A 25,607-nucleotide genomic window follows, 5' to 3' on the forward strand; every position below is an offset into this window, starting at 1 on the left:
ACACAGTAGGGCCAAATAAGTGCTGGTCTTCGGGACCACTGACACATGAGGGGGTGAATGTGAAGTAGAGGGGCTCTGAAAGCTGTGACGTTTGACCAAAGCTCCAGATCATCCCTGGATGCACACACGTGCCTCGCTTTGCAAAGTGTGAACTGCTGTATGGGGCCGGATTGTGTGACTGGGGGATGCCCTCGTCCCCTCCTGCACCTTCCCCCCCAAAGGCAACACTACCCACCATCGGAGGCATGCCTGCTCCTGTTGGCTTTGGCCCAGGCTGACAGGAAGCAATCCCACAATGCTGATGATGTTAGTAAGTGTTGGGCTGGTATCCAGCTGGGGTGAAGGCACTGCTCCAGAGGGATACCGCACTTCTGTGTGGGGTCAACCCTGACCAGGCCAGGGACACTAGGATGCAAAGGACCCCAAGAACACAGCCAGGAGCAAGCAAGGATCCCATTTCTCTTATGGGTTGAATTGCGTGCCGTCCCCCACCCGGAATTGATATGTCGAAGTCCTAAGCTCCAGTACCTGTGAACGTGACTGTATTTGGAGACAGTCTTTACAGAGGTGATCAAATTAAAATGAGGCCATCAGGGTGGACCCTGATCCAATAAGACATAAAAAGAGGACATTTGGATAGAGAGACAGACAGGCATGGAGGGAAGAGGATGTGAAGAGACGGGGTGAAGACAGCCATCTAGAAGCCAAGGACACAGTCTTAGAGCAGATTCTCCCTCATGGCCTCAGAAAGAACCAGCCTGCTGACACCCTGACTCGGACCCCTAGCCTCCAAGACCAGGAGACAAGTGTCTGTGGTCTGAGGCCTGGTCTGCGGTGCTTTGTTACGCAGCCCTAGCTGACTAGTGCATCCTCTCTATGAGCCTTCTCTGATAGGCTACCTCACTCCCTGCCTGATAGATCCCAGGACCGACAGACCCATCGAACTTCAGAAGCGGACCAGAAGGGGGTCCTGTGGGGAGTTTGGAGCCTCAGGTACCCCTGGACCTAAGTTGGTGGCAACATAGGATGAGGATGGGGCCGAGGGAGACCCTCCCTCCTGGAGTCAGGAGTCTCTGAGCGTGACCATTGGGTGATGCTTCTTTTTTTTTTTTTTTTGCGGTACGCAGGCCTCTCACTGTTGTGGCCTCTCCCGTTGTGGAGCACAGGCTCCGGACGCACAGGCTCAGTGGCCACGGCTCACGGGCCCAGCCGCTACACGGCATGTTCCCTGCATCAGCAGGCAGACTCTCAACTACTGCGGCACCAGGGAAGCCCTGGGTGACACTTCTTGCCAGCTCTCCTGCCCTTGAGGCTGTGACCCTGAGGGGGTCACCTGCTGCCCAGCCCCCACGCCCCCAGCCAGGCTCCCCCCACCTTTCTCCTTGGCCTCCCACCTCCACATATTCCCAGACACACAACCTTCAGCTGTAGGACCCAGAGTCTTGGCTCCCAGCCCGGCACCACCCTCTGCATGTGTGACCTTAGGGTGTCACGTTCCCCGCTAAGCCTCGGTTTCCGGTCTGTAAAGTAGAGGACCCTCTGGATTCAAGGGCTCACTTTCTGGGAATGGGCCACACACAGAGGGTTTGAAGGGCAACCTCGCTACTGGCCGCCTGCGGGACAGAGGAGCCCTTGCCCAAGTGACCCTCTCTCCTCCAGGGACCGTGTCTTCCCCTGCAGAGCCTCACACACAGAGCCTCTCATCACAGCGGGAGGTGAATAGAAACACTTTAATAAAACAGAAACGGCTTTGTGGGATGTCTTTGGAAGATGGAATCAAGAGCAGGAGAGTGCATGGCGGGGCAGGGGTGCCTAGTACTTGAGCAGCCAGCGCGGCTGGTGCTGGCCAAGCGACGTGAAGTAGGACCACCACCAGGGCTTGCTGCCGCCAGCCGCGGGCTGTCTCCGGGCCCCCAGGGGCTCCTGGCTGGGCTCCTCGGGCTCCCTGTATGGGCCGGCGCCTCCGGGCCCACTTCTCCGTGGCCCGAGAAGGAACGTTTTGGGCCCGATCCTCAGCGGCTGGAGAATGAAGTCCACACGGCCGGCCCTCCTCATCCGGGCAGGGATGGTGACTTTCTTGATGACCTTGGAGTAGCCAGGGGCTTGAGCGATGACGATGTGGGACCCTGGGGGCAGCAGTCTCCAGTAGTCACCGTCTGGGGCTGTGGACAAATGGAATGAAAATGACTCTCAGACCTGGGCTCAGATAGCTTTGTGATAACGGGTAATGGGGGGCAGGGGGGCATCAGCCTGGAGGGCAGCAGACCCCAAAGGTATACCTCTGCATTGGCCTGGAACGTCCTTCCCACCTGCTCCCTCTGTCAAACTCCTATCCATCCCTCAAAACTCTACTTAGGCAGCACCTCCTCTCTGAAGCCTTCACAGACCATTCCATCCCCCACACAGTTAGCAATCCCTCCCTCCTCTGGACTGTGTTTCCACAAGGAATTCACATCACAATGTACGGTATTTTTCAAATCAGCTGTGAAATCCCTGAGGGCACCTGGAGCCCACATGGGCACCCCAGCTTATCAGTGGGATGTAAGCTCTAGGATAGGAACCAATGGGCTCCCTCCTGTAGTCTTTGAGAAGGTTTGCCCAGCAGTCACTTCTTGAGGAACATGGAATCCGCATCGATGGTCACTGGCAGCCAGGACGTGAGCGCAACCCCTACCCCCGCACTGGACCCAATGCTGCAGGAGACACAGCTCGTGGTGGACGCAGACCCCAGGGCTCCCCACCCTCACGCCCACAGGCCGGCGCAGGACGGAGGGAGTGGCGGGCACGCTCTGAGCACTGCAGGTGCCGGCACCACGTGGCCCCAGGAAGTGCTCACCGGTGGTGATGTCATGGCGGATGCCCTTGACTAAGATCCGGGCGTTTTTGACCGGCTTGCCAAATTTGTCCATCACCACGCCTTTGATGCCCCGGTGCACCTGAGGAGACAAAGGACAGGGCATGGATACGGCACGTACCCTCCTGAGTGCCCGGCAGCCCTCCCAGCCAGTTCCCACCCATCTCCAGGGAAAGGGCCTGGCTAAGCCCAGCTCTGCACCACTCGCCTTGCCATCTTGAGTAAGCCACACCCCCTCTGGGCCTTGGTCTCCTCATCTGTGAAGCCAGGGTGACCAGTGAGCCCGCCTCTGGGGTCCCCCCGTGGCAATCAACCCCCTCCTGGGTTTGTGAACGGCCCACAGTCCAGCTTGGGGGTCTGGCTGACATCGTCTCCTGGGCCATGAGCGCTGAGCAGCAGACCCCTACGTGTCCACCTGTGAACACATCTGAGCCCCCTGCCTTCACAGGCAGAGCCGGCGTGACAGGTTCTCTCTGAGCCGAGGTTCCGAAGGCAGCGTGCGGCAGCGGGAGGACAGGGGCCAGAGGGTTTGGACCCCGGTGTCAGTCCTGGCCGGGCACCAACCCGCTCCTTGACCTTGGAAAGCTACCTGGCATCTCGGCCCACTCTCCCCATCTGTAACACAGGGTCACCGTGCCCACCTCAGGAAATAAGAATTAATACACGTGAGGCGCAGCGGCCGAGATGGAGGCAGGATGGCCCACCCTCCTGATGGGTCCTAAGCACAGCCACTCCTGAGCACACGCCCTGCAGCTCCTGCACACATCACAGTCAGACTAGGAAGCCGCACTTTCCAAAGAAATCACCTCCTGGAGCCCTGAGCCCATGCACAGTTCTCCTGAAACAATCAGCAACAAACACGCTGAACACCCTTGCTCTGTCAGGCTGCAAACAACCAGAGGTTGAAGCTCACATCAAAGGTGGCCGGGACGCCCTGGGGGGAGGGGAGACTCAGCACGTGGGTGCTGTCCTATCCCCGGAGGCTGCCCCTCACGCCTTCAGGGCTGCCCCCGGACTCCCCGCCTCCATCCTGGCCCTTCCTTTGCTCAGAACACCTGACCAGCTCCCTCACCTGGCCTATTCCTCTCCCCCTTAGAGACACAGTTCACACTTCTCTTCCTCAGGAAAGCCCTCCCTGATGACTGGCCACATCAGGGGCCTCTTCTGGGGTCCCACAGTCTTGGTTTCCACTCTCCCAGCCCTGACTTCACTGCGATGTCATCTGCCCTTTCCCCTCCCCCCCAGCCTGAGAACAGAGGCCAGCACACAGTAGGGCCTCACGTAATACCGGCACGCACCAGCGAGATTTTGGTCCGGCCTCACTCTCGGGCTGAGGAGTCACCTTCATGCGGAACCAGGGACGCGGAGCTCTCAGGCAGAGGAGGAGAGATGGCGTGCCTGCCCCTCCCCTCCTGTCCAGGGGGATGTAGACGCCCCCCGCCCCCGCCCAGGCCTGGTCAGGATCATGTGCAAAAGGCCTCAGTGGACACGACAGACGGATCCTTATCAGGAGGCCCGGGCAGCTGTCCTGGGGGCCATCCTAGGAGGCTGGCCACGCCCGGCCATGTGCTGCCCAGCCTTCCACGGTATCGCACTTGCTATTAAATCTTTATACCCCGAGCCTTCACATACAATATCCACGGAGTAATCCCAGCTCCATTTAAGGCTCCTTAAAACTCATTTTCACCAGACAGCTGTAAAATGAAACAAGCCAAGAGGCCTGGCCTCGAGCCATTATCGATGATGACCAGGCCCTGCAGCGAGGTCACTGGCACAGCCGCAAAGAAGGAGCAGTGCTAACAACGGCCAGTTATTATCCGCGGCCTTGCTTCCTTCCTATTGCTGCAGCTGCTGGTCCGGAGGCTCGGCTTGCTTCCTGCCTGGAGAAAGGTTCCTGATCTTTCTAGAAAGCAGGGGGCTCGACAACAGAACTGGCGTTTGGGGCAGGCACATCTGAGTTCGAGCTCTGCGCAGTGGCTGGTGACACTGGACCCGCCCGGTCACTCTCTGACCCTCTGTCTCCTCTGGCTGTATCACAGCCTCTGTGAGCCAGGATGGGAGCCCAGCGACCCCTGACCAGCACGATACTCCCCCCAGCACCCCTGTTCCTCCAGCACGATACTCCCCCCAGCACCCCTGTTCCTCCATCTAAAAAATGGGGCAGCCCCATCGCCTGGCCAGGACTGGTGTCAGGATTCGATGTCACGTGGACACCAACTGCAAAGCTCTGTGCACTCACAACCTCTCGTTGTCTCCCTCGGGCAATCCTGTTTTCCTCTTAGGACCTGCTTCTCACCGGGACACTGCAGCAACACGCCATTTTTATGATTCTTAAAAATGCTCAGGGATAAGCAAAATGTAGAGGCTTCTACTGTAATACAAAAGCACTGTCTTGTTCCATTTTGAATTCCTGTGTCCCTTTCATGAGTGTTATCCTATTCAGAACCACATCCCCTGGTGGCAGGCCATGCTGGGGAGACTGATGGGTGGGGCAGGGCTGGGAGAGGCAGTGGGACCTGCGGCATCTGGTCCCCACGTGGGCACCAGGCCACTGGGAGACCTGGCTCTTGGGGTCCAGTGATGGGCGATTGTAGACACGTTCTCCAAGGCCCCCGCTCACAGCCTGCCCACCTCTGGGTGACCTCAGCCCCATAACTGGTGGGGGGGTTACCCCTCAGTCCGGGTGCCTCACTGCTGCCCCAGCAGCCTGTGCCCTCCCCTCTGAGTCCCAGGGGCAGATGTGCACAATGCCCTGCCCGGACCGCAGACACCCTGCTGCCCAGCCATCACCTCCAGGCCCGCCCCCGACCAGGGCCTGCCACATTCCTCCGGCCACGGCACCCCTGCAGGCCTAAACGTCCCACTGAATTCTAACATGTGCTGTCCCCTCTGCCAGAGGGGTCCCTGTCCTGTCACCTGATCTCCTTCCTTCTTCAAGATGCAGCCCAGGTGCCGTCTCCTCCAGGAAGACCCCCGTGGCCTCTGAGGCTGGGTCAGGCGCCTCTCCTGGGCTGCCCTGGTCCCTGCACTCCCCTTGTTGAGACCTTTCCTGTACTGGGGGCCCTGTTGTATGCCCCATGGTGTCCCCAGCCACCCCAGGGTGGCCAGTGAATCTTCACTCGTGAACACAGGTGGTTAACTAATAAACAAGTGCAGTGTAATCACGTGACAGCACGGGCGCTGAGCCCCTACGCACGGCCTGGGTCTGGCCCTCCCCACGCCAGGCCCCAGGGGCCACCCGGAGCTCACCATCTCCACGAAGTTCAGGAGCGGTTCCTTATTGTGCTGCCAGATGGTATAGAGGGCCTCCTCGGGCGGGAATTTCACACAGCCCAGCTCCACCGTGATCTCAAAGCAGTTGCTGTGCAGGTAGTTGAAGTCGGACATGCCTGCAGCACAGGGGGTGGCTCTCAACGCCGGCCCCGCAGGGCCCTGGGCCGGGCAGCTGGGAGGGGCTGTGGTCCTACCCCCGCCTCCCAGACAAGCAGACTGAGGCCCGGGAACGTCACAGCTCCCACCCAAGGTCCTGGGAGCGGGCAGCTGCACTGTGGACCAAGCGGTCTGGCGCCCACGTCCACGGACTCACGCAGCATCCCTGCGGCCCCTTGCGGGGTACGGAGCAAGCCCACTTCCAGCAGAGAAGCTGGGAGCATGTGGGGGCCATACGTGCCCCTGGGGCCCAAGTTGCTGGCCCTCCCCTGGCCTGAACCCCCAGTGATAACGTCCATCTACCTGGACGGTCCCGAGAACAGCCCAGGGAAGAAGGTCCTACTACCTTCCTCTCCGGGTGAGCCTGGCCCAGCGAAGCCGATGGCCAGCCAGGGAGATGGCAGAGGCTTCGGAGCAAGTGGGGCTGACCGCCCCCCCGTGTCTGCCCTCCACCCCATCTGCTTTGGGAGGTCTTGTCCAGCAGAAGCTGCAGCCGGGCTCTGAGGCAGCCCTGGGCCCTGATGGGGCAGCGGGAGCCCCGGCCTTCAGAGCTTCAGAGCCTGCTCCGAACCCCGGTACCCACCTTCCCGACTTAACGTTCACGTCCACAGAGGCCACACTCCCCTGCAGATGGCCCTTCTGTCCCTGGTCACTGGCCCCATGCCCTCCCTGGGTCCGTGTCCTGAGGGAGGGGAGCCCAGCTGGCCTCTCCCAGGCTCAGCCCCCCAGTGGGGCCTTTGCAGACCCCAGGAACAGGTCGTGCCTGAGACTTGGAGCCCACCCCCCGAGGGTCAGGGAATCCGTGCGTCTGGATCCTGGGAGGGAGAGAAGCCGCCCTGACCCCCGGGAAGGATCACATGTGCCATCGTGGGCAGCAGGGGTGCTGAGCAGGGGGTGAAAGTGGCTCTGGAACGGGAGTTGAGTGGCCTCCCTCTCCGCCTCCACAGGAGAAGGTGGGGCACAGGCAGGGTGAGTCCCAGCTCTACCACGTGCCGTGGCCCTCGAGCTGGTCCTGCTCTTGTCTGAGCCCAGTTTCCTCATCTGCCAAGCGACATGAATAATAAGGGTCGTGCTGGCGTGGAGGGGTGGCCGGCAGCATGTGGAAGCATGTGGGCCCAGCCTCCAGTGTCCCCGTGACACAGGGTGTCACCTGCTCCCACATTTCAGAGAAACAACGAATATGGTTGTAGCATAAGTATATCCCGCACAATATCTGCGACTTGCACAGTACTTATACAGAACTAAGAACTCTTCCTTCCTTCTCTGAAATTCACATTTAACTGGGGAATCCCATATTCCATCGGGCAACCCTACTAAACCCCAAAAGGCAAAAAAGAACTGGTCACGGGTGGAACCGTGAGATGTTAAGTGACCATTAAATAAACCACAGAAATGGCAACGGGGAAGTCACAATCTAGCCCTTCCACGACAGTCTCACGTGAACTTCACCAAGGCCGCAAGAGAACTAAAGTCAGCCACGCCCGAATCCTCCCACCCCAGAGCCTAAGTCTCCCCACACGTGAGGCATCCCTGCTGCTTTCCCTCGTTCTGGAAGCTCCAGAATCGAGTTCCCAGGAGAAGCTTTTGGGAGGAGGCACCAGCCCGCCCCCGCCCCATCCCAGCCCCGCCCCTGCCGGTCCAGGGCGCACCTCCCGTGAAGCTGTACCAGTCTGCCCCGTTGATGATGCTGCCGCTCTTCAGGAAGTTCCCCCCACACCTGTTCTCCGACTTGTCCATCATCATGGGGTGCACGTCGGCGTAGGCTTTGGCCAGCAACTTGAACATCTGGAAAGGAGATGGAGAGAGAGGTCCCCTTGAGGGTAAGACCAGAAGGCGGGCACTCTGCAGGACGCCCTCCGAGCTAGGGGCAGTGGGGTGAGGAGGGGCCACCACAGGGAACACCTGCAGCTCGGGTGGGAGGCGGACCAGGGTCCACGCAGAGGGCACAGCACGTGCAAAGGCCTGGAGGCGGGACGGCCAGAGCTCGGGGCACCGGTGGTGAGCACATGGGCGCATCATGGAGCCCCTACGCACCTGGCTAGGGAGCGTGGGCTTCCTCTCGAGAAGGAGTCACCCTGTGGGGATACTGGCAGGGCACCTGGAGGTCGGCTTTGCAATTTATAAAGCGTTTCCTGCCACTGTGCAGAGGGCAGGCCTCGGGAGAGGCGGGAGGCTGGCATGGGGCTCATTTTCACTGACTTCATCCCCCAAGCGAATGGCTGTGATAACTGTCACTTCATTTCCCTAGGAGACAACCAGCCCCGGCGGCCGCCCACCAGCCTGCTGCCATAACCACGTGCAGTTCCCACCACGGTTGGGATGCAGCTCACAGGGCCTGCCACCCCCTGTTGGGGAGCCTCAGGGGTAGGGCCCGTCTGGGTGCGACCCTGATTCCTGGGTGGTGTGGAGCCCCTCCCCCACTAACCTCCCCCAGCCCAGAGCTCCCCCGTTACACTCCCCACCCCACAGGGCCACCAGGTCCTTCTCCCAGGCTGGACTCAGCCACCTGTACGTCCCAGGACCGGACACGGGTCTGACCCAGGGCAGAGGCTCCAAGTAGAGGTCAGAGGGAGGAGGGCCCACCTGTACTGGGCCTGTTCAGGCCCTGCAGCCCTGAGAGAGGTCTGTCCTGGGCTGGGCATCCCTCTTTAAGAAAAGGGGAGGTGGGGCTTCCCTGGTGGCGCAGTGGTTGAGAGTCCGCCTGCCGATGCAGGGGACACGGGTTCGTGCCCCGGTCCGGGAAGATCCCACATGCCGCGGAGCGGCTGGGCCCGTGAGCCACGGCCGCTGAGCCTGCGCGTCCGGAGCCTGTGCTCCGCAACGGGAGAGGCCACAGCTGTGAGAGGCCCGCGTACCGCAAAAAACCCCAAAAAAACAAAAAAAAAAAAAAAAAGAAAAGGCGAGGCGGGCAGGTGGGGTCAGAATTGGGGAGCTGCTCCAGGCCAGAGTGAGAGTCTCTCCTGGCGACTCAGACCCCGGGACCTTGGGTTTGGGGAAGGATGAATCCACTTTCTCAGGGATAAGACTGCAGTTTCAACTCGGTCCCACAGACACAAACCAAGCACCCAAAATACAAGCCCACGCATGTCCTTCCAGTCACCGAGGTCGGCAGTCAGGGACCGCCATCCTGCCAGCAGCCCGTCACCCACGGGCTGTGGTCAACCATCTTTATCCAGGCGTCCAGGTGGTGACGGGGCTGTTTCTGGAACTGTGGCCGGGCCTCCACCGCCTGTCTGCAGAGCGGGACCTAGGCTGGTGGGCGTAGGTTGAGCCAGCCCCTCTCGAAGGTCTGCTCCCCGACCACGCTCCCTCCCAGTCTCTCTCTCCATCCTGCCCTGGGGCCTCCTCCTGTCACCTGTCAGTCAGCCCCCTCAGGAGAGCAGGGAAAGTCACCACCAGTCCCTACAACCCCAGGGCGCTGGAGCCCCAGGCCCGGCTGGGAACAGGCCTGACCTGGGGGCAGGATCTCCACCCAGGGTCCAGGCGGGGTGGTGGGTCAGTGGGGGAAGGACACAGAGACAATGACACCCCCAAATGAAACAAGGTGGGGTGCAGTGGGCTGCTAGGAGGGGCAGACATGGGCTGACGAGGGGCCTAGGATCACAGGTCAGGGCCACGGAGAAGGACCGGCCTGCCTGGGACCTGGATACACCGCAGCTCCTTCCCACTGCGGGGTGGGCTGCGTCAGGGAGGGCTTGGTCGGCAGGACGGAGCTTGAGCCCAGCCGGGGAGTAGGATTTTGGCAGAAAGGGCAGGTGTGAGGGGGACAGAGTGGGGTGAGGCAGGCAGCCCTGGCTGGCCTGGACGTTGCTCTGAGGCGCTGGCCCCCATCCACCAGGCACCGTGGAAGTTTGGGGGTGTGACTTGGTCCCCCTGAGCGAGCCCTCCTCACGTGCCCCAACTCCCCAAGCCTCTCCTGGGACCCTGGTTTCCACAGAGACTGCCACTGGCTGAGGGGCTGAAGGAGTATCGATTGATGATTGATGATTGACGGCTGGGGGGCCAGTTCTCAGGGTTCTGGCTCTGCGGGGAACCCCTTGAGGCAAATTTCCCCCCAGAGGCGTCTTCACGCACCTGCCCCTGAGATCCAGAGATGCTGAGTCCAGCGGCCAGGGGCCCCTCCTGCCTGGAGGACACAGGCCTCACCCAGGCATTGGCCCTGATCTCTGACAGCACAGCGGGCGGAGGCCAGGCACAGCGGAGACCACCCAGCCACCCCAGGGGGCCCTGGCTGAGCTCCAAGCATAGAACCTGGCACCCCTCCAGGTGCTAGGCTGGTTGCAGTGGTCAGTGAGGGAGTGAATGAATGAATGAATGAGGGCGTGAACGAGTGACTGAATGAATGAGAGAGTGGGAGCAAGAATGAACAAGTGCAGGAACAATCACAGGAGACACGGGCTCTGTGCCCCCAGCTCTGGAGGAGGCTGGCCCAGCCCGTCCCTGCTGGGCCTCCCCAGCCCCACTGCCCACAGGCCCCTGAACCCTCACTCCTGGGGGGCTGGCGGAGTCTCCACCTGCTCTTTCAGGCTCCACTGTGGTAGCTGCCCCTTGAGGGCACCCTCCTTAAAGTCCACCTTAAGGCTGAGGATCCAGCACACACACACACACACACACACACCCCATCCCTGTGTGTCCCCGGCCTCCTGGGCAGCCCCTTGTTCTGGCCAGGCCATACCTTCTCACCCTTTCCTGTTTCTGGCTCCGTCTTCCACCCTAAACTAGGACCCTCAGCCCAGGGCCCAGTCCATGGGACTGGCCACACACAGGGAGGGACTGGGTGAGGCAGGGTTGACCTCTGGGTGGCCACAGGAGGAGAACACGAGGGGAGCCAGCTTGTCTGTCCAGGACCAGTCCCACCCTCCCTGCCCTGCCCCCAGTACTAGGTGGAAAGTGCGAGAAGGCAGCAGAGGCCAGGCCTCGCTCTCCACCCCGAGTCCGGCCCACCAGGGGGCCTGCTGAGTGACCAAGCAGACAGCTCAGACCCTCCCAAGCCTCCCCAGGCTGGTCAAGGAAAGACTATCAAACTCTGTCTTCCCGGAAGGGCAGGAAAGTCTCCTGCCTCCTGATGGGGGAGGGAGGGCAGGAGCTGGCCTGGGGGCGGGTGGTCATCAGGGCAGTTGGGGTAGCTAAGCTCCAGTGCACTCGGCTGTGACCCACCGAAGATCACCCCCTGCCTGGCCTCAGTCTCCTCAACCCCCATGCCCTTCCCAGAAGACCAGCCTCTACTATCAGTCAGGGTAGGGGGTGCCCCCGGGGAAGGGAAGAACGGGGTTGGTGAGGGGCCCGGCCATCATCACGGGTCTCATGCCCTGCTGGTCTGAGCAGCGAGCGAAACAGTCCTGGAGGCAGGAAGGGTCTCCTCAGGGCCCACGTGACCGCTGGGGCCAAAATTCCTACTCTGATCCCACTGCATCCTCAAGTCCCAGGGTACCTGACCCTTAACAAACTGGCCACACCCACAAGAAGGAGGGAGGCGCCAGGAGCCAGCTGGGCGCCATGCACGATGCAGCGCTGCCCTCTGCTGGTGTCGCCTGGAACCCCACCCTCCCTAGGACAGAAGACACGGGGCGGCCTCGGGGGAGGGCACTCGGCCAGGGTCCCCACCCCAGAAGCTCCCAGGCGAGATGAGACACTGATGAAAGGGGGGCAGCCATAGGAGGGAGGGGCTGCTTCCAGCTGGCTGGAAGGCTTCCTGGAGGAGGGGGTTTGTAGGTGGGCCTAGAAGGCTCCTAATGTTTCAGAGCTCCATGGGCTTCACCGGCTCAGAACCGGAAGGACTCCGGGGCCCCGAGGGCACCACCCACACTGCTGCCTCTCCTGCACCCACAGCACTTCTGCCCAGCCTCTCACCTTCTCGTCAGGCGTGGGAGAAAACATCTTCTCCTCCTCGGGATGCTTGGAGAAGTCGAAGGGATAGGACACCACAAGGTCGCCCCCATGGAGGCTGGCGGAGAGCACGAAGGGGATGGTCCTCATCCACTTCATTATTGCCTTCGTCTCAGGGGCCACCTGCCCAGGCGGACGAGGCAGTCCTCAGGACCAGGCACGTCCCCGCCGACCACCCAGCCCCATGCCCAAGATTCAGGATTCCGTTCAGGCCCCACCGGGCACTCGCACGTGCCCGTCCTCTGGCCTGGAACTCTCTTGCCCACCTCCTGGGGACGCCAACCACTCCAGGCAGCCCTCCGGGGCACTGCCCCTGAGCACCTGCCAGACTCCGGGTGCTTTCGGTACACGCTCCCCGAATCCCACCAGCGGCCCAGTGAGGACTATCCCCATTTTGCAGGCAGGAAACCGAGGCTCAGAGGCTAAGGCTGCTAACCACCCAGCTCTGCTGCCCTGGGGAAGGATGACACCCGAGGGTCCCAGAATACCCAGAGACCCTCGGCTGCATCAGAGGGGCGCGCGGCGGCTCCTACCTTACCCCACCAGTAGTGCTGTGGGATGGCGATGTGGCCACTGCGCATGTTGCGGGCCGAGGCCAGGCGGTAGTACTCGGACGTCAGGTCGGGGAAGTTGCGGTTCAGGTCCAGGTTCTGCGCGTTCTGCCTCCCACTCGTCCACCCATTGTAGCCGGCACCCTGAACACACAGGTCGCCCCCGACCAGGGGTCAGCACGTCCACCCTGATCCTTCTGGAGGGAGGCGCAGGGCTGGGCTGAGAGTCGCAGGCAGGGCTGTGGTTTCTCTCTGGCTTCACGTGATGAACTTGGGAGCCGCCCTTGACCTCCTCTGCCATCTCTCCAGCCTCTGGGCGGATCCTCCAACCTCAGGCCCTGCACTGGCTGTCCTCCGCCTGGAATACCCCTCGCCAGGGCTGCACTGCTCGCTCCCACCTCCCGCAGGCCCTGCTCAGGGCCACCTTCCTTCTCCCAGAGCCCCCCCTCCAGCCAGCACACTGTCCGGCTCCTCCCACCCCTGTCATCCTGTTTCCACGGCGCGCGTCGCCTTTTAACCCACCATAGAACTCCCAGCGTCTGTCCGCCCTCCCCACCCCCAAGCAGGACCTTGCGGATGTTGATGCCCACTGAGCCCTCGTGCACAGAGACCCTGAACAACCGCTAGAGGGCGAACGAACGGGGGGGGGGGTGGAAGGCAGCGGCCACGGGGCCCGCCTGGGGGCGCTCACCTCGGCGGCCGCCACCTCATAGCCGTCGGGGTTCATGGAGGGCAGCAGGTGGATGCGGGTGGTGTTGAGCAGGCGCTGGACGCGGGCACTGCCCAGCAGGTACTCAGAGCACAGGTACTGGGCCAAGTAGATGAGCATCTCCCTGCCCGCCACCTCATTGCCATGGATGTTGCCGATGAGCTTCACCTCGGGCTCCACTGGGGGGGGGATATAGTGACCTGGCGGCATCGTCTCAGAGCCCTGGGGTCCCCAGAGACTTGAGGGCCCACACGGCAAGGGTGGCCAGTTGTTTTGGAACCTATTCCTACTCGTTTTGGCCCAAGTGACTCTGTGACTAATGAGGTCTCATCAAGGTCATCACTTTGGTTGAGCTCATCTGTGATGTAGAGCCATGACTATTAGCATGATGGATCACGGATGTTGATTAATAATAATATAAGTTATCATTGGTCTGTCAGAATTTCATTCATGGCCACTCTTCATGTTTGCGCAATAGAGTAGGGTATACATTGGTGCTTAAATGAGAAGGCAGCTGGCCCTCAGATGGATGGATGGATAGATGGATGGGTAGGTGGAAGGAAGGAAGGAAGGGAGGGAGGGAGAGAAGGAGGAAGGCAGAAAGATGAAAGTATGGATGAAAGAATGGATGGATGGATGGGTGGCTGGAGGGATGGAAGGAAGTAAGGAAAGAAGGAAGGGAGGAAGATGAATGTAAGGATGAAAGGATGAATGGATGGATGTATGGGTGGATGGATGGATGGAGGGAAGGAAGATGGATGGAAGGATGAAAGGATGAATGGATGGATGGATGAACTGATGGATGGAAGATGGATGGATGGATGGATGGATGGAAGAGTAGACCAGGAGCCTGACAGTCTTACTAACTGTGTGACCTAGGACAAGTCACCTCTCCTCTCTGAGCCTCACACTGCTCACCTGGAAAATGGAAAATGGCATCTCCCTCCCTGGTTGTGTGCAGCCCAAGGACCACCAGCTGTGGGAACAAGCGGCCATGTCCCTCCCACATTCCGAGGGTATAAACAGCCCTGAGGCTTTCCACACCAGCCACCGCCCTTGACCCTCTCACAGGGGACACCCCTCACCCACATGTTCCAAAGCTGCAGGCCAATCAATCTGAAAGCCAGAGTCCTGTCTTCAGCCCAGGGCTGGAGGGGTAGGAGACAGGGTGGGCCTTGGAGGCTGGAGTGGGGCTAGATGACCTCTGGCCCCTGACGGGAGACAGGGCTTAGGGCTCATGACGTCCATGCCGCCCAAGCCACCAGGATGGAAACTGGCTGAGTGTGGCCAGCCCAGCAAAGGGGCCAGAGCCACTCAACCAAGATGAGGGGTAAGGACCAAGGTCAAGTGGGGCTGTTTCTAGACCAATCCCGTCTGACTTCCACAGTCACAGGGACAGACAAGCTGAGAGACCAGACGAGAAAGAGTCAAAGGACTAGGACCCTCACTCATCGACTCCCCGGCAGAGGCCAGAACAGGGCCCCTGTGCCCGATGCTCTCAGTGCCCTGGACGGCGGGCTCGTGGTCATCTTCTCCCCGCCACCCCGGAAACAGGCTGCAGCCAGGGCGCTGAGTCTTTGCTAGAACATCTGGATTCTTGGGCCAGACCCCCGAGCCCCGCCCCCAGGGCCCACTGCCTTTCCTTGACCTGGCCCTGAAATTCAGTTTCACAGTAATGTTTTTTCAGTATCCGCACTGCAGGCCCTTCTCAGTTATGGCGGAAGACCCAGGACTGTGGTGGAGTCTGACTCCTCCTCAGCCCAGCAAGAACACGGCTCCGAGGGACAGTAAGATGTGGCACTTTCCACATGGTCCCCATCTCCAAACAGGACCTAAGCCTGATACGAGCTGATATGGACGTGGGTTTTAAATAAGTGGAAAAATGGCTGTATTCACATCACTCTCTGAATGTGGACCGCACAGCTTAAAGTAGCAAACGTAAAGGGCCAGGACCCAGAGCCCCACATACCTGCCTGGGGTCCGGGTGTGCCAGGGCAAGGTTGCAAAAACAACAAAAGGTACAGACAAAGCACAGTTAAGTTTGCACTACAGATGCACAAGGCCCGACGTGCCTGCAGCCACTGTACACCTTCACCTCACGCCCCCTGACTTGTGCAGCCCACTTCTCCAGGACCGTGGCCCACCCCACTGCTCCTCCCAGCGACGGGGCTGTGACAGCGGTCACACATGCGCGGTGGGATGGGACTTGCACCTCAGTGCCCCAAGCACACCCCGAAGCCCCCGCCCGCATCCTGTCCCCCAGACATCGGGGACTTTGATCAGGATCCCGGATCTGGCTCGTGCACCCCAAGGCCAAGCAGGCCAGAGCCTTTTCCTGGCCCAGGCTTCTCACCCCTGCCCCCGACGGCGACAGTGGCTTACTCAGCTCGTGCCGGCCAGGCAGGTTCGAGAACTCGATGACCAGCAGCTCCCGGCCGTCGAAGCTGCGCCCGATGCTGTAGGTCTTGGCTATGTGGGTGCAGCGGGCCGCCGTCTGCTTCAGCACGCGTACCATCTGGGCGTAGGAGTGGTGGGTGAAGCGAAGGAAGGTTGGCGGATGGCCCGAGGGCAGCGCCTCCTCGACGACATCCAGGCCTCCTGGGGGAGGGACGCGGGTGCCGGGGGTCAGCTGGGCCTGCCCGCCCGCCCCCCTCCCCCCGCCACGATGACGACAAGGGGCCCTGACCTCTCCCGGCGCCCTCACCCCGACCCACACTGCACTGTGGCAGCTTGGGGGTCGGGACCCAGCTGTCCCCCTCGGATGGCTCCCCGGCCAGTCCGTGTTCGCCGGTAATGAAAGTTCTCTTTATAATGCTTTGTATCAACAGCTAATAACAGCCCCCGACAGATGTACCCAGCAACACAGTTCCTAGCGTTACTATGAGTAACAATCATATGTCGTTAGTTTGGAAATTTTACAAAATACAGAACAGTAGAACACGAAGGAAGGGGCACACCGACAGAATCCTCAACCCAAGGGAAACCTCCGTTCAGCGGCCGCCTCCTGACTTTGGGTGTTTCTGTGTCCCGGGAACATCAAGCTATAATTGCGGGGGGGGGCGGTGGATGCAGGTTGCTGTTCTGCTTTGTTTACTCAGCATGGCGGTGGGAACAGTTTCAACATCTTGTCAGGGAGGCAGCAAGGCTCTGAAAGGCTCCTTACTGCCCACTATTCCACTACCCTCCTGAGGCCAAACGCTAGCTGTTATTACCCACACAACAGTGAGCATGCGGGGGGGTGGGGGTGGGGGGGGAGGTGGAGAGAGAGGGAGGGGGATGGGAGAGGGAGGGAAAGAGTAAGAGAAAGAGGAAGGGAGGCGGGCGAGAGAAAAGCTTTTTCCCCAGTTTTAAAGTTTTCTTAGGAGAAATTCCTGGGCTTCCAGGTCGAGGGAAGGATTTTTTTTTTTAGCACAATCCACAGGCCAGCAGGCTGTCCCCTCCCACCCACATAAGCACCCCAAGGCCGGCCCCAGTGGCCCCTGCCCACCCCCTTCCCCGGAGTCTCTGCACAGAAAGACGCAGGTCCCCGCAGGCTGGTCCTGGGGGGAGCACTAATGGGGAATGCTTTTCCCAAGCGTCTCACTTGCGCTGCGGTTTTGTTTCTCCTCAAAATGGTTTCCGAGGGAGAAGCAAGCAGATGGAACTGGCAATTTGGTGGCAGAATTGCCCAAAATAAACTCTCTCCAGCCCACTCTGCGGGCTCTCTCAGGGCGGGCAGGCTCAACCCCAGGGAGATGTCTGGTTTCCTTCCTCTGTTTCTCGTCCCCCGCCCGGCTGTTCCCGCTGTCCACGCTTCCTGCGTCCTCACGTGCAGATGGCTCCTATCTGCCTGCAAGGTGCCACCCACGGGCCACCACGTCACACAGAAGCTGCAGGTGGACAGAACCCCCCAGCCCCCCAGATTCAGCTCCAGGATCATCCCTGAGCCCTGCACAGCCAGCGAGCGGCAGATCTGCAACCCAGAGCTCACTGGAGGCCAGCCCAAGGCACCTCTGTGTCCAACCCCCCGCCATTCTCATTGTCCCAGCCAGGAGCCATGGACACAGCAGGTGCCCAAGAGCTGTTTGGTGAATGGACAGATGGGTCCATCCATCAGTGACTGGCCTGGCTCACACCAGCTCCACCAGGCAGGAGCCGGCCACCTGCCGCCACTGGCCTTCCCAGAGCCTCCACTTTGCCACCTGTAAAATGGTTACACCAATATTCAGGGTCGTTGTGGGGTTTTCATGAGATGGTACGTGTACAGCACTTGGTCCCAGATCACATGAGCCTCCCCGTGAGCTCCATGACATGAGCACGTGAGAAGCCAGAAGCCAATGTCATTCTGCACCGCCCAGTGTCACACACGGGCCACGTGTGGCTATTTGCATTTAAGCTCAAATTCATTAAAATCTAATCAAATCAAAATTTAGATCCTTAGTCACACTCGGGAGCCACGTGTGACCAGTGGCTGCCGACTGGGGTGGCGGTGGCACAGAGGGTTCTATGAGTGGGGCTGCTGTGGGTTCCACTGTGCACTGGAGCTATCCCTTCTCACCCAGTCTGGAAGCCCAGCCAGGCGGTAGGGAGGCCTACAGAGGCACTTGGCCTGCACGCCCCCCCTCCTCCAGCATCTCTGCCAAGCTCCTTGCTTAGGAGAAATTCCTGGGCTTCCAGGTCGAGGGAAGGATGTTTTTTTTAGCACAATCCACAGGCCAGCGGGCTGTCCCCTCCCACCCACATAAGCACCCCAAGGCCGGCCCCAGTGGCCCCTGCCCACCCCCTTCCCCGGGGTCTCTGCACAGAAAGCCAGGAGCTCCTTGCACACCCCCCAAGACGAGGGGCTCACCACCACTCAGGGCTGCCCATTCCATCACCACGACCCAGGGCTGCCCATTCCACCTCCACTGGTTTGTCCACACGACAAACCGAAGCCCATCTCTGCAGTCCCTCTTCCCCTCTCCCCTGGGGCTCCACGGACCCCACTTTGAGGAGTTTGGCTGCCACTCCCGGCCAGTATTCTACATGTGGTCTTTCAGGACTGACCACAGGCATCACCAGGCTTTGCCAGGCAGGCCTCACAGGGGGACAGGTCCTCCTCACAACAGTGCCCTCTGTTCTCTGATGGCGGGGGACGGTGCCAGGACTCACACACCTCTGCCCTCCCAGCCGGGCACCTGCATCCAGGGCCTCCTTATCGGCGCCCTGGCCCAGGCACTTCCCGGCCGACGTGTGTCCTATCCGCCTGCCCGACCCCCAGCTGCTCACCACCACGGGACACCAGAGCCCACCTCGCAGCTTCTCCAGGGGATTGTAGCAGCCTTCCTCCTGGCCCACGAAGTAGCGGCCGCAGTCAAGGAAGTAGGGCCACGCCATGTCGATGGCGTCGAAGGCAGGCAGGCAGGCGTCCCGTAGCGCCTCACAGACATGCCGGCAGGGCCTGCGCATCCGGCCGCCCTCACACTGTGGGGCCAGCACGGCACAGCCCAGCAGACGCAGGTCCGGGTTGCACTGGCCCTCTAGGAGGTGGTGCAGGACGCTCAGCAGGATGTACTCGGAGCTGGACTCCACCGCCGCCCGGGACCGGTGCTCCAGCAGCGTGGGGAAGGTCGTCTGGTTGTAGGAGGCGTCGCTGCAGGTCTGGAGCTGCAGGTCCACGCATGTAGCTGGGGGAGGCGGGGTCACCACGTCACTCCTTCCCACGACGGCCCACCCAGACGCCTACGAAGGGCCTGCTCTGCCCAAACCGACCCCGCTCAGGGCCAGGGCCTACGGGATGGGCACCTGCAGCCTGGCAGGGAGAGGCCAGGGCCCTGTGGGAGGACCAGAGAAGGCTCCCAGGGCTCACTGGCGAGAGAGCAGGGCAGGCTGCTCTGGATCTCAGCTTCCACGTCTGCCAAAGGGGTGCAGGAAAGCCACCCTGGCCGAGGGTCTGCCACGTTAGGGCATGTCACTGACTTCTGTATGGGGAAAATATTTTCCTACTTTTAAAAAAATCTAGTCCCTTCACTTAGAATATACCAGATGCCTAAATCTGGCAGGAGGGGCATTGAGGAAATGTCTGCTTCTGAGCACCTCTGATAGGTCAGACCCCACGCCATCTCCAAAATCATCCCGAGATCAGTATTCCCTTCCTCGTTTTACAAAGGAGGAGCTCAGGGCCAGGGAGGGAAGGGGCTTGTCCCAGCCCTGGACTCAGCAGGTGCCGGGCACAGAACTGGGAACGCACAGGATAAACAGCCAATGCAGCGGGTGTGTGCACACCTCACGATCGGAACCCAGCCTGCTTAGATCCCACCTTGGTGGGGGGGGGGGGAAGGGGGGAGTGTGGGGGGGAATGGGAGGACCCTCTGCAGGAGCCCGGGGCAGAGTCAGGGTCGGGAGCTCAGCTGCACAGAGGGAAGGGCCTCCTTGTCTTGTTTTGTCTAATTTCTGGCTGTTTAAAATGGGTCTGGATTTAATCGATGGGCCACCTTATTCATCAGCCACTTTAGAACGGTGGGTTCCACCCCCTAAAACGCTTTGATAGTGTGAAGGGCCTGCATCACTCCTACAAAACAAGACCGGGAAGTCCATGTACCGTACCGCTGTCCACAGCTGCTGCCCTGGGACATCCACCTGGGGAGAGAAAGGGTGGTGCTATCAGGGGAGTGGTCCCCTGCCCATCAGTCTTCCCCCAAATGTGTACAAAGGCACTGCTGCTTCTCATTGGGTACTGGCCAGGCCCCCAGCCCCCTGCCCACCCTCCCCTTCACAGCCACCCTCTGATGTCCACATGGCCGTCCTCCCATATTTCACAGGAGGGGAGACTGAGTCTCAAAGAGGTCACATGACTCCCCTAACGGAAGACAGCCAGGACGAAAGAGCCCTGGCTCAGAGTGTGGGCCGATCGCTGTGGTGTGAATACTTCCACTGTGGCTAATTTCAGCTTCCTGCAGCTGAACTAGTTCTCACCAAATTCCCAAATATTTAACAAGCAGCCCTCAGAGGCTGTACCAGGGGCTGCACCCCACCAGTGACTCTCACCCCACGCTATTCCAAGTTCCCCCGAGAGTCAGGCAGGCAGCGGCCCTCTCCCCTCCAGAACACTCTGCAGTGCGCTGTCTCCTGTTTTTTGAGAAGAGGACCAATGCCTGAACTGTCCTTGGAATTGTGGGTTTCAAGGGTCCTCCCCGAGGCCCAGACACATGGACCCAACAGTGAGACCCCTGGGAAGGTCACTAAGACCAACCTCAACCAACACTACCTGCCAGGTTCCCCATCAGAGGCAGGTCCCTAGTGCTCTGTGAGAGCTAAGAGGGAAAAACTGGCTCCAAGAGACGGAAATCAGATTTAAAGCTCAGCTGGTGCAGGGGTCCTGGTGGGGGGGAGGGCAGGCTGGGCGGCAGAGCAGCAGGAAACAAGAAAGTGTTGGGTAGGGGGGAGGGCACTTCCCTGGTGGTGCAGTGGTTAACACTCTGAGCTCCCAATGCAGAGGACCCGGGTTCGATCCCTGATCAGGGAACTAGATTTCACATGCATGCCGCAACTAAGAGTTCACATGCCACAACTAAGGAGCCCGGCTGCCGCAACTAAGAGTGGGGCAAAAAAGTAAATAAATAAATAAATAAACAAACAAAAAGAAAGCGGGAAGTGGGTGCAGGGGGTGCCCAGGAGGAACACGGTCAGGATGCTAGGACCAGAGGGAAAGGCTGTTTCTAACCCCGTAACCTCATCGGGAACTACACCTGTACCACAGCAAGGGTGGGAGCTGCTTCTAGGGATTTGCCTTAAGATCTGGGGGTCGTGGAAACCTGCCTGAGCACATGTCAGTCCCCAGTGGCAGGGACGCGGTGGGGGCCAGACAGCCCCCCATGAGGACCTCTGCACACGGTTCCCCCACCGTGGACTAGGCGGCCACAGTCCCTGACCCCTTGGGCCAGCTCGAAGCTCTCATGGGATGGAGACGTTCAGGGTGCCCTCTCACCGCCCGGTGAGCCAAGGATTCAGGCTGTCCTAACCGGCTGGCACCACTTGGCAAAGTAACAGGCAAGAGAATAATTTTCCTAAAGTATCCAGGCAATGGAACTGCCACCCCTAATGCAACAGAGAGGGCTGCTGCGTGCCCACCTCCCGTGCCCTCGGCTACCCCGCAATGCCTGCTGGACTGAGGCTGGCGGTGAGTGGGGACACCAGGCAGAGTGTGAAGCACGTGCTCTCAGCCTGCAGCCTGGGAATTTCCACGCGCCCGCCCGACTCCATCACCCGACTCCACGCCTTTAGGGTCTAAAGTGTCTCCAGATTTGTGCCCACTGCCCTCTGCGGAATGAGGAGGCATGAGGATGACTCAAAACATAAGGGAAATAAAGAAAGAACCAGAAACTGGCCCAGGACAGCTTGGAACACTGCGCTGTTATCTGCTTCTCTGCGTTGATGTCGGGAGAACAGATGAAAGGACGTGGTTGGAGCAAGACCCCCTGGGAACATCCGTGCCCAGGGCTCACACTCAGAATTCACGCTCAGCTCAGCCGACCCGCCCTCACAGCCCGTGCGAGCTCGGACCCATACAGACGCCACGACTCTGTCAGCTCAGGAGCCCAAGGCCTCCCTAGGCGGATGGCTTCAGCCAAGGCCCCCACCCCCTCCTTTTGCCTGCACCCACCACACCGAGGCTGCACCTGCTGTGTGCCCAGCCCAGAGCTGACGGGGGCGAACCTGAAGATTTGCTCAGATTCTCAGCAGGCGCTCAGTGAGCAGAACCCCCGCTGGACCTGGGGCCTCTGCTGGCCTCAGGCAAACGCGTGGCGGGGAGGCCGGAGCACAGTGACTCCCACGCCTGCTCCTTCAAAGCCATCAGATGCCACACGGTCGCCTGGATTTGAGTGGATTTGACAAGTGGATCCTCCCGGTTTCACGTGGCTTCGAGCCTCCCTGAGTCACAGATGAGAAAACTGAAGTCTGGGAATTAAGCTGCTCTCTGTGCCTCAGTCTCCTCATCTGTAAGATGGGGATGATGATAAGAGTGCCCACTGTTGTTGCAGGGTCCGATGAGGTGGTGCTGAGGCCAGGGCCTGGGCCCAGTAAGGGCCCAACACACAGTGGCTCGGGGTCGCACGGGAAAAAGGAGGGACGGCCCATTGTGATCCTCCTGCCAGACAGCGATGCCCAGTGGGAGGACAAGGGGGCGGCATCTGCTGATTTGGTCACCAACACTTCCAGGGTGGGCACCAGGGGCAAGACAGAGAGATGGGTGGACTCGTTTCCTGCAGCCACCGTAACGAAGAACCACAAGTTAGAACAACAAACATTGTTCCTCTCATGGTTCTGGAGGCCAAAAGCCCGAAATCAAGCTGCTGGCAGGCCACACCCTCCGCAGGGTCCGGGGAGGGTCCTCCTGCCTCCTCCAGCTTCCACCCCCAGCAACCCTTGGCTGTGGCCACATCACCCTGCTCTCTGCCTCTGTCACCACACGTCCTTCCTGGTGTGTCTGTGTCCAAATTTCCTTCTTCTTCTAAGACACCAGTCATTGGATTCAGGGTCCACCTTAAAGCAGTGCAACCTCCTCCTAATGTGACCATACCTGCAAAGACCCTGTTTCCCAATAAAGTCACAGGTATGGGGGAAGGGGGGCTAGGACTTCAACATATCTTTGGGGGACACAATTCAACCCATACCAATAAGCAAGCCCCAGGGGGTGCCTTTGGGGAGCTTGGGCTGGAGGTGGTGCCAAGAGGGGACACACCATGCAGTACGGTAGCCACTAGCCATGTGTGGCTATTGAGCACTTGAAATGCTGTGAGTCCAAATTGACATGTGTTTTAGGTGCAAAATATCAACTTTCAGATCTAGCACTTAAAAAAGAATGTAAAACAGTTCATTCATAATTTTTACATTGATGACAAAATACTGAAACAATGTTTCAGATATATTGGGTTAAATAAAATTTGTTATTAAAGTTAATTTCGCCTGTTTCTTATTATCTCAGTCGTGTGGCTTCTGGGAAATGAGAAAGGATGTAGGTAGCTGGCATCATTCTGTTGGGCAGCGCTGGTCCAAAGGCTGCTTTGGAGCAGAGTCCACACGTGACTGTTACACCTCTTGACCACAAGGTGTCAGCATGTCTTCAACGAAGGGAGCAAGATTGACCTGGGGCTGAAGGTCTTAAAAACGAAGAGCAATAATAGAATGAGGTAAGAGAGGTGGGGCCACCTGCCCAAGACCACACAGCAGTGTAGAGGACTCAGGATTTGAACCCAGACCTGCCTGGCCCCTGGGAGCTTGAAAGTTGTCTCAAACCCCAGGCTCCCAATAAAGGCCTGAGGGAGGCAAGGGACAGGCGGGGGGAAGGGTCTGGGCCCGCTCGGAACCCTGGGACAGTGAGGACCTGGATATAGTCCTGGACATAAAGCCTGGACTCAAGTTGCCTGGCCCTGCCCACGTCAGCGTGCGGTCTGGAAAAGGCACTGGGTTTCCACGGACCACACATGCGCATCTGTAAGGAGAAGATCCAACTAGAGGAAGGAATTATTCTAGAAACAGTCACTGATGCCACCATGGAGTGGAGGACAGAGATCCACTCTGCCCATCCCTCCAGGTGAGGAAGGGGCAACCTGGGTCCAGAGGAGGGGGCTGCATTTCTCCCTGGAAAAGGGGGAGGTCAGGGAGAGCTTCCTGGAAGAGGGGACTGTGATCCCTGACAAGCCTATAATTCTAGACATTTCCTGGGGCCTCAGGGGTTCAGGGGAGGGTCCATCCATGACACCACGCAAGTTCCATCTGCATCCCGTGCACAGATGTGCAGGCGTGCATGTGAACACACACACATGCACACTCTGCCTGGCCCGGGTCTTTCTGTAGCAAGTGGAGGAGGAAAAAGGTGAAGGGGGGCAGAGGAGGAGAGGAAATTCAATTTGGGCTGAGGGAGAAGAAAAGAAGAAGATGGCCCTTGGCACATTTGAGAGAGGCATTTTGCTCCTGGCACGCCCACTTGGCTGGTGCCCGCAAGTTCTCAGGTATCCACAAACCTCCAGTGCTTGAGAGATTCCGAATCTGACACGCCCAGACCCCTGTGCCCCAGGGGACCCCCACCCTCCAGGGGCACAGATGTCTGCTGCTGCTAAGAACCCTGAGGGCAGCGGCCTAGATACACCCTCACCTTTAAACGTAAAGGGAAAGCGAGGCCCACTCCAGAACGGGAGGTGTGGTCAGGACCGGAGCCTGGGCCCCCAGCTGGCCCCCGCCTCAGCCCGGCACCTCACACTCCCAGGCGCACAGCGCCCAGGAGGTTCCCAGGTTCCCGCCACTCTCCCCCTCCCCCTGCCCCAGAATCCTACCCCCTCCTCCCCGGCCCTCTGCGCCCACTTCCGGAGACGCTGTTGTCCAGGCCACAGAGATGGGAGGGAGGGGTCAAGAGTGTGCCCTGCCCAGAGGCCGCCCCCTTCCTGGAAGGACCGGGGACCTCGGACGACCTCTCCTCCTGCAAAGTTCTGGCACCCGCTCCCTCGGACGCCACCTGCAGGGCGCCCTGCCCGCTGTGCCCAGACCGAGAACTCCCTGCCAGAGCACTGGGTACCTCCGCTGCCCCCAAGCTGCCTGCGCGTTCCGCCCGGGGGTCCCAGCCTGGATGCGCTCAGAGAGCCGGCTGCCCCCTCCTGCGCAGACCCCGAGGTCCAAGGTCACAGGGTGCCCACTTGGGGACCATGGGTCACGCGGGGGAAAGTTCCCGGTTCCGGGTCGCCGGCCTTACCCGCGGCATCCGGGTTGGGCTCGCACCAGGGCCGGGCGGCGGCGAGGACCAGCATCGAGAAGAGCAGCGGCGGCGGCGGGGGCCGCATGGTGGGCGGCGGGCAGGGTGGCGGGCAGTGATGTGGCACTCGGGCCGGGGCGCAGCGCCGCTCGGGCTCCCGCCCCCCACGAGCGCGGAGTCGGGTTACAGCACGGCGGCGCCAGGAACCGCGCAGAGCGATGCGGCGGGAGGGACCAAGGAGCGCTCAGCCCGCTTCCGGGCCGGTGCTCCGCCCCGAGGGGTGGGTGCCCCCCTTGGGGCTCGGTTTCTGCCTCCCCCCTGACCTCCAGATCCCCTGCTGATCCCGCCTACGGACCCTGATTCCTGGACCCCAGGGGTCTGTGGGCAAGACGGGGTCCTGGCCCGCACTGGACCCAACTGGCGGGGAGCCAGGCCAAATCATCCCCAGCTCTGGGCCTGGGTCCCATGAGAGGA

At 60.3% G+C, this 25,607-nt stretch overlaps 1 protein-coding gene across 2 annotated transcripts; it reads right to left on the reverse strand.

The window, feature by feature from the left end:
* Window positions 1–1,722: 1,722 nt before the first annotated feature.
* On the reverse strand, window positions 1,723–25,221 carry CPZ (carboxypeptidase Z; the record flags this gene model as incomplete). Of its 2 annotated transcripts, XM_079711846.1 has the most annotated exons (11): window positions 1,723–2,162; window positions 2,837–2,936; window positions 6,104–6,243; window positions 7,933–8,068; window positions 12,134–12,292; window positions 12,703–12,864; window positions 13,412–13,608; window positions 15,812–16,027; window positions 18,700–19,074; window positions 19,994–20,026; window positions 25,134–25,221. In XM_079711846.1, the coding sequence occupies 11 exons, from the start codon at window positions 25,219–25,221 to the stop codon at window positions 1,813–1,815; spliced, it is 1,956 nt and encodes a 651-aa protein (XP_079567972.1). In that variant the 3' UTR covers window positions 1,723–1,812. The 2 variants fall into 2 exon arrangements, with proteins under 2 accessions (XP_079567972.1, XP_079567973.1); XM_079711847.1 differs by lacking the exons at window positions 19,994–20,026; window positions 25,134–25,221 and having other exon boundaries at window positions 15,812–16,007; window positions 18,683–18,799.
* Between the last annotated feature and the right edge of the window lie 386 nt (window positions 25,222–25,607).

The sequence above is a fragment of the Hyperoodon ampullatus genome, assembly GCF_949752795.1.
Source record: "Hyperoodon ampullatus genome assembly, chromosome: 1".
In the NCBI taxonomy this organism is placed as follows: domain Eukaryota; kingdom Metazoa; phylum Chordata; class Mammalia; order Artiodactyla; family Ziphiidae; genus Hyperoodon; species Hyperoodon ampullatus.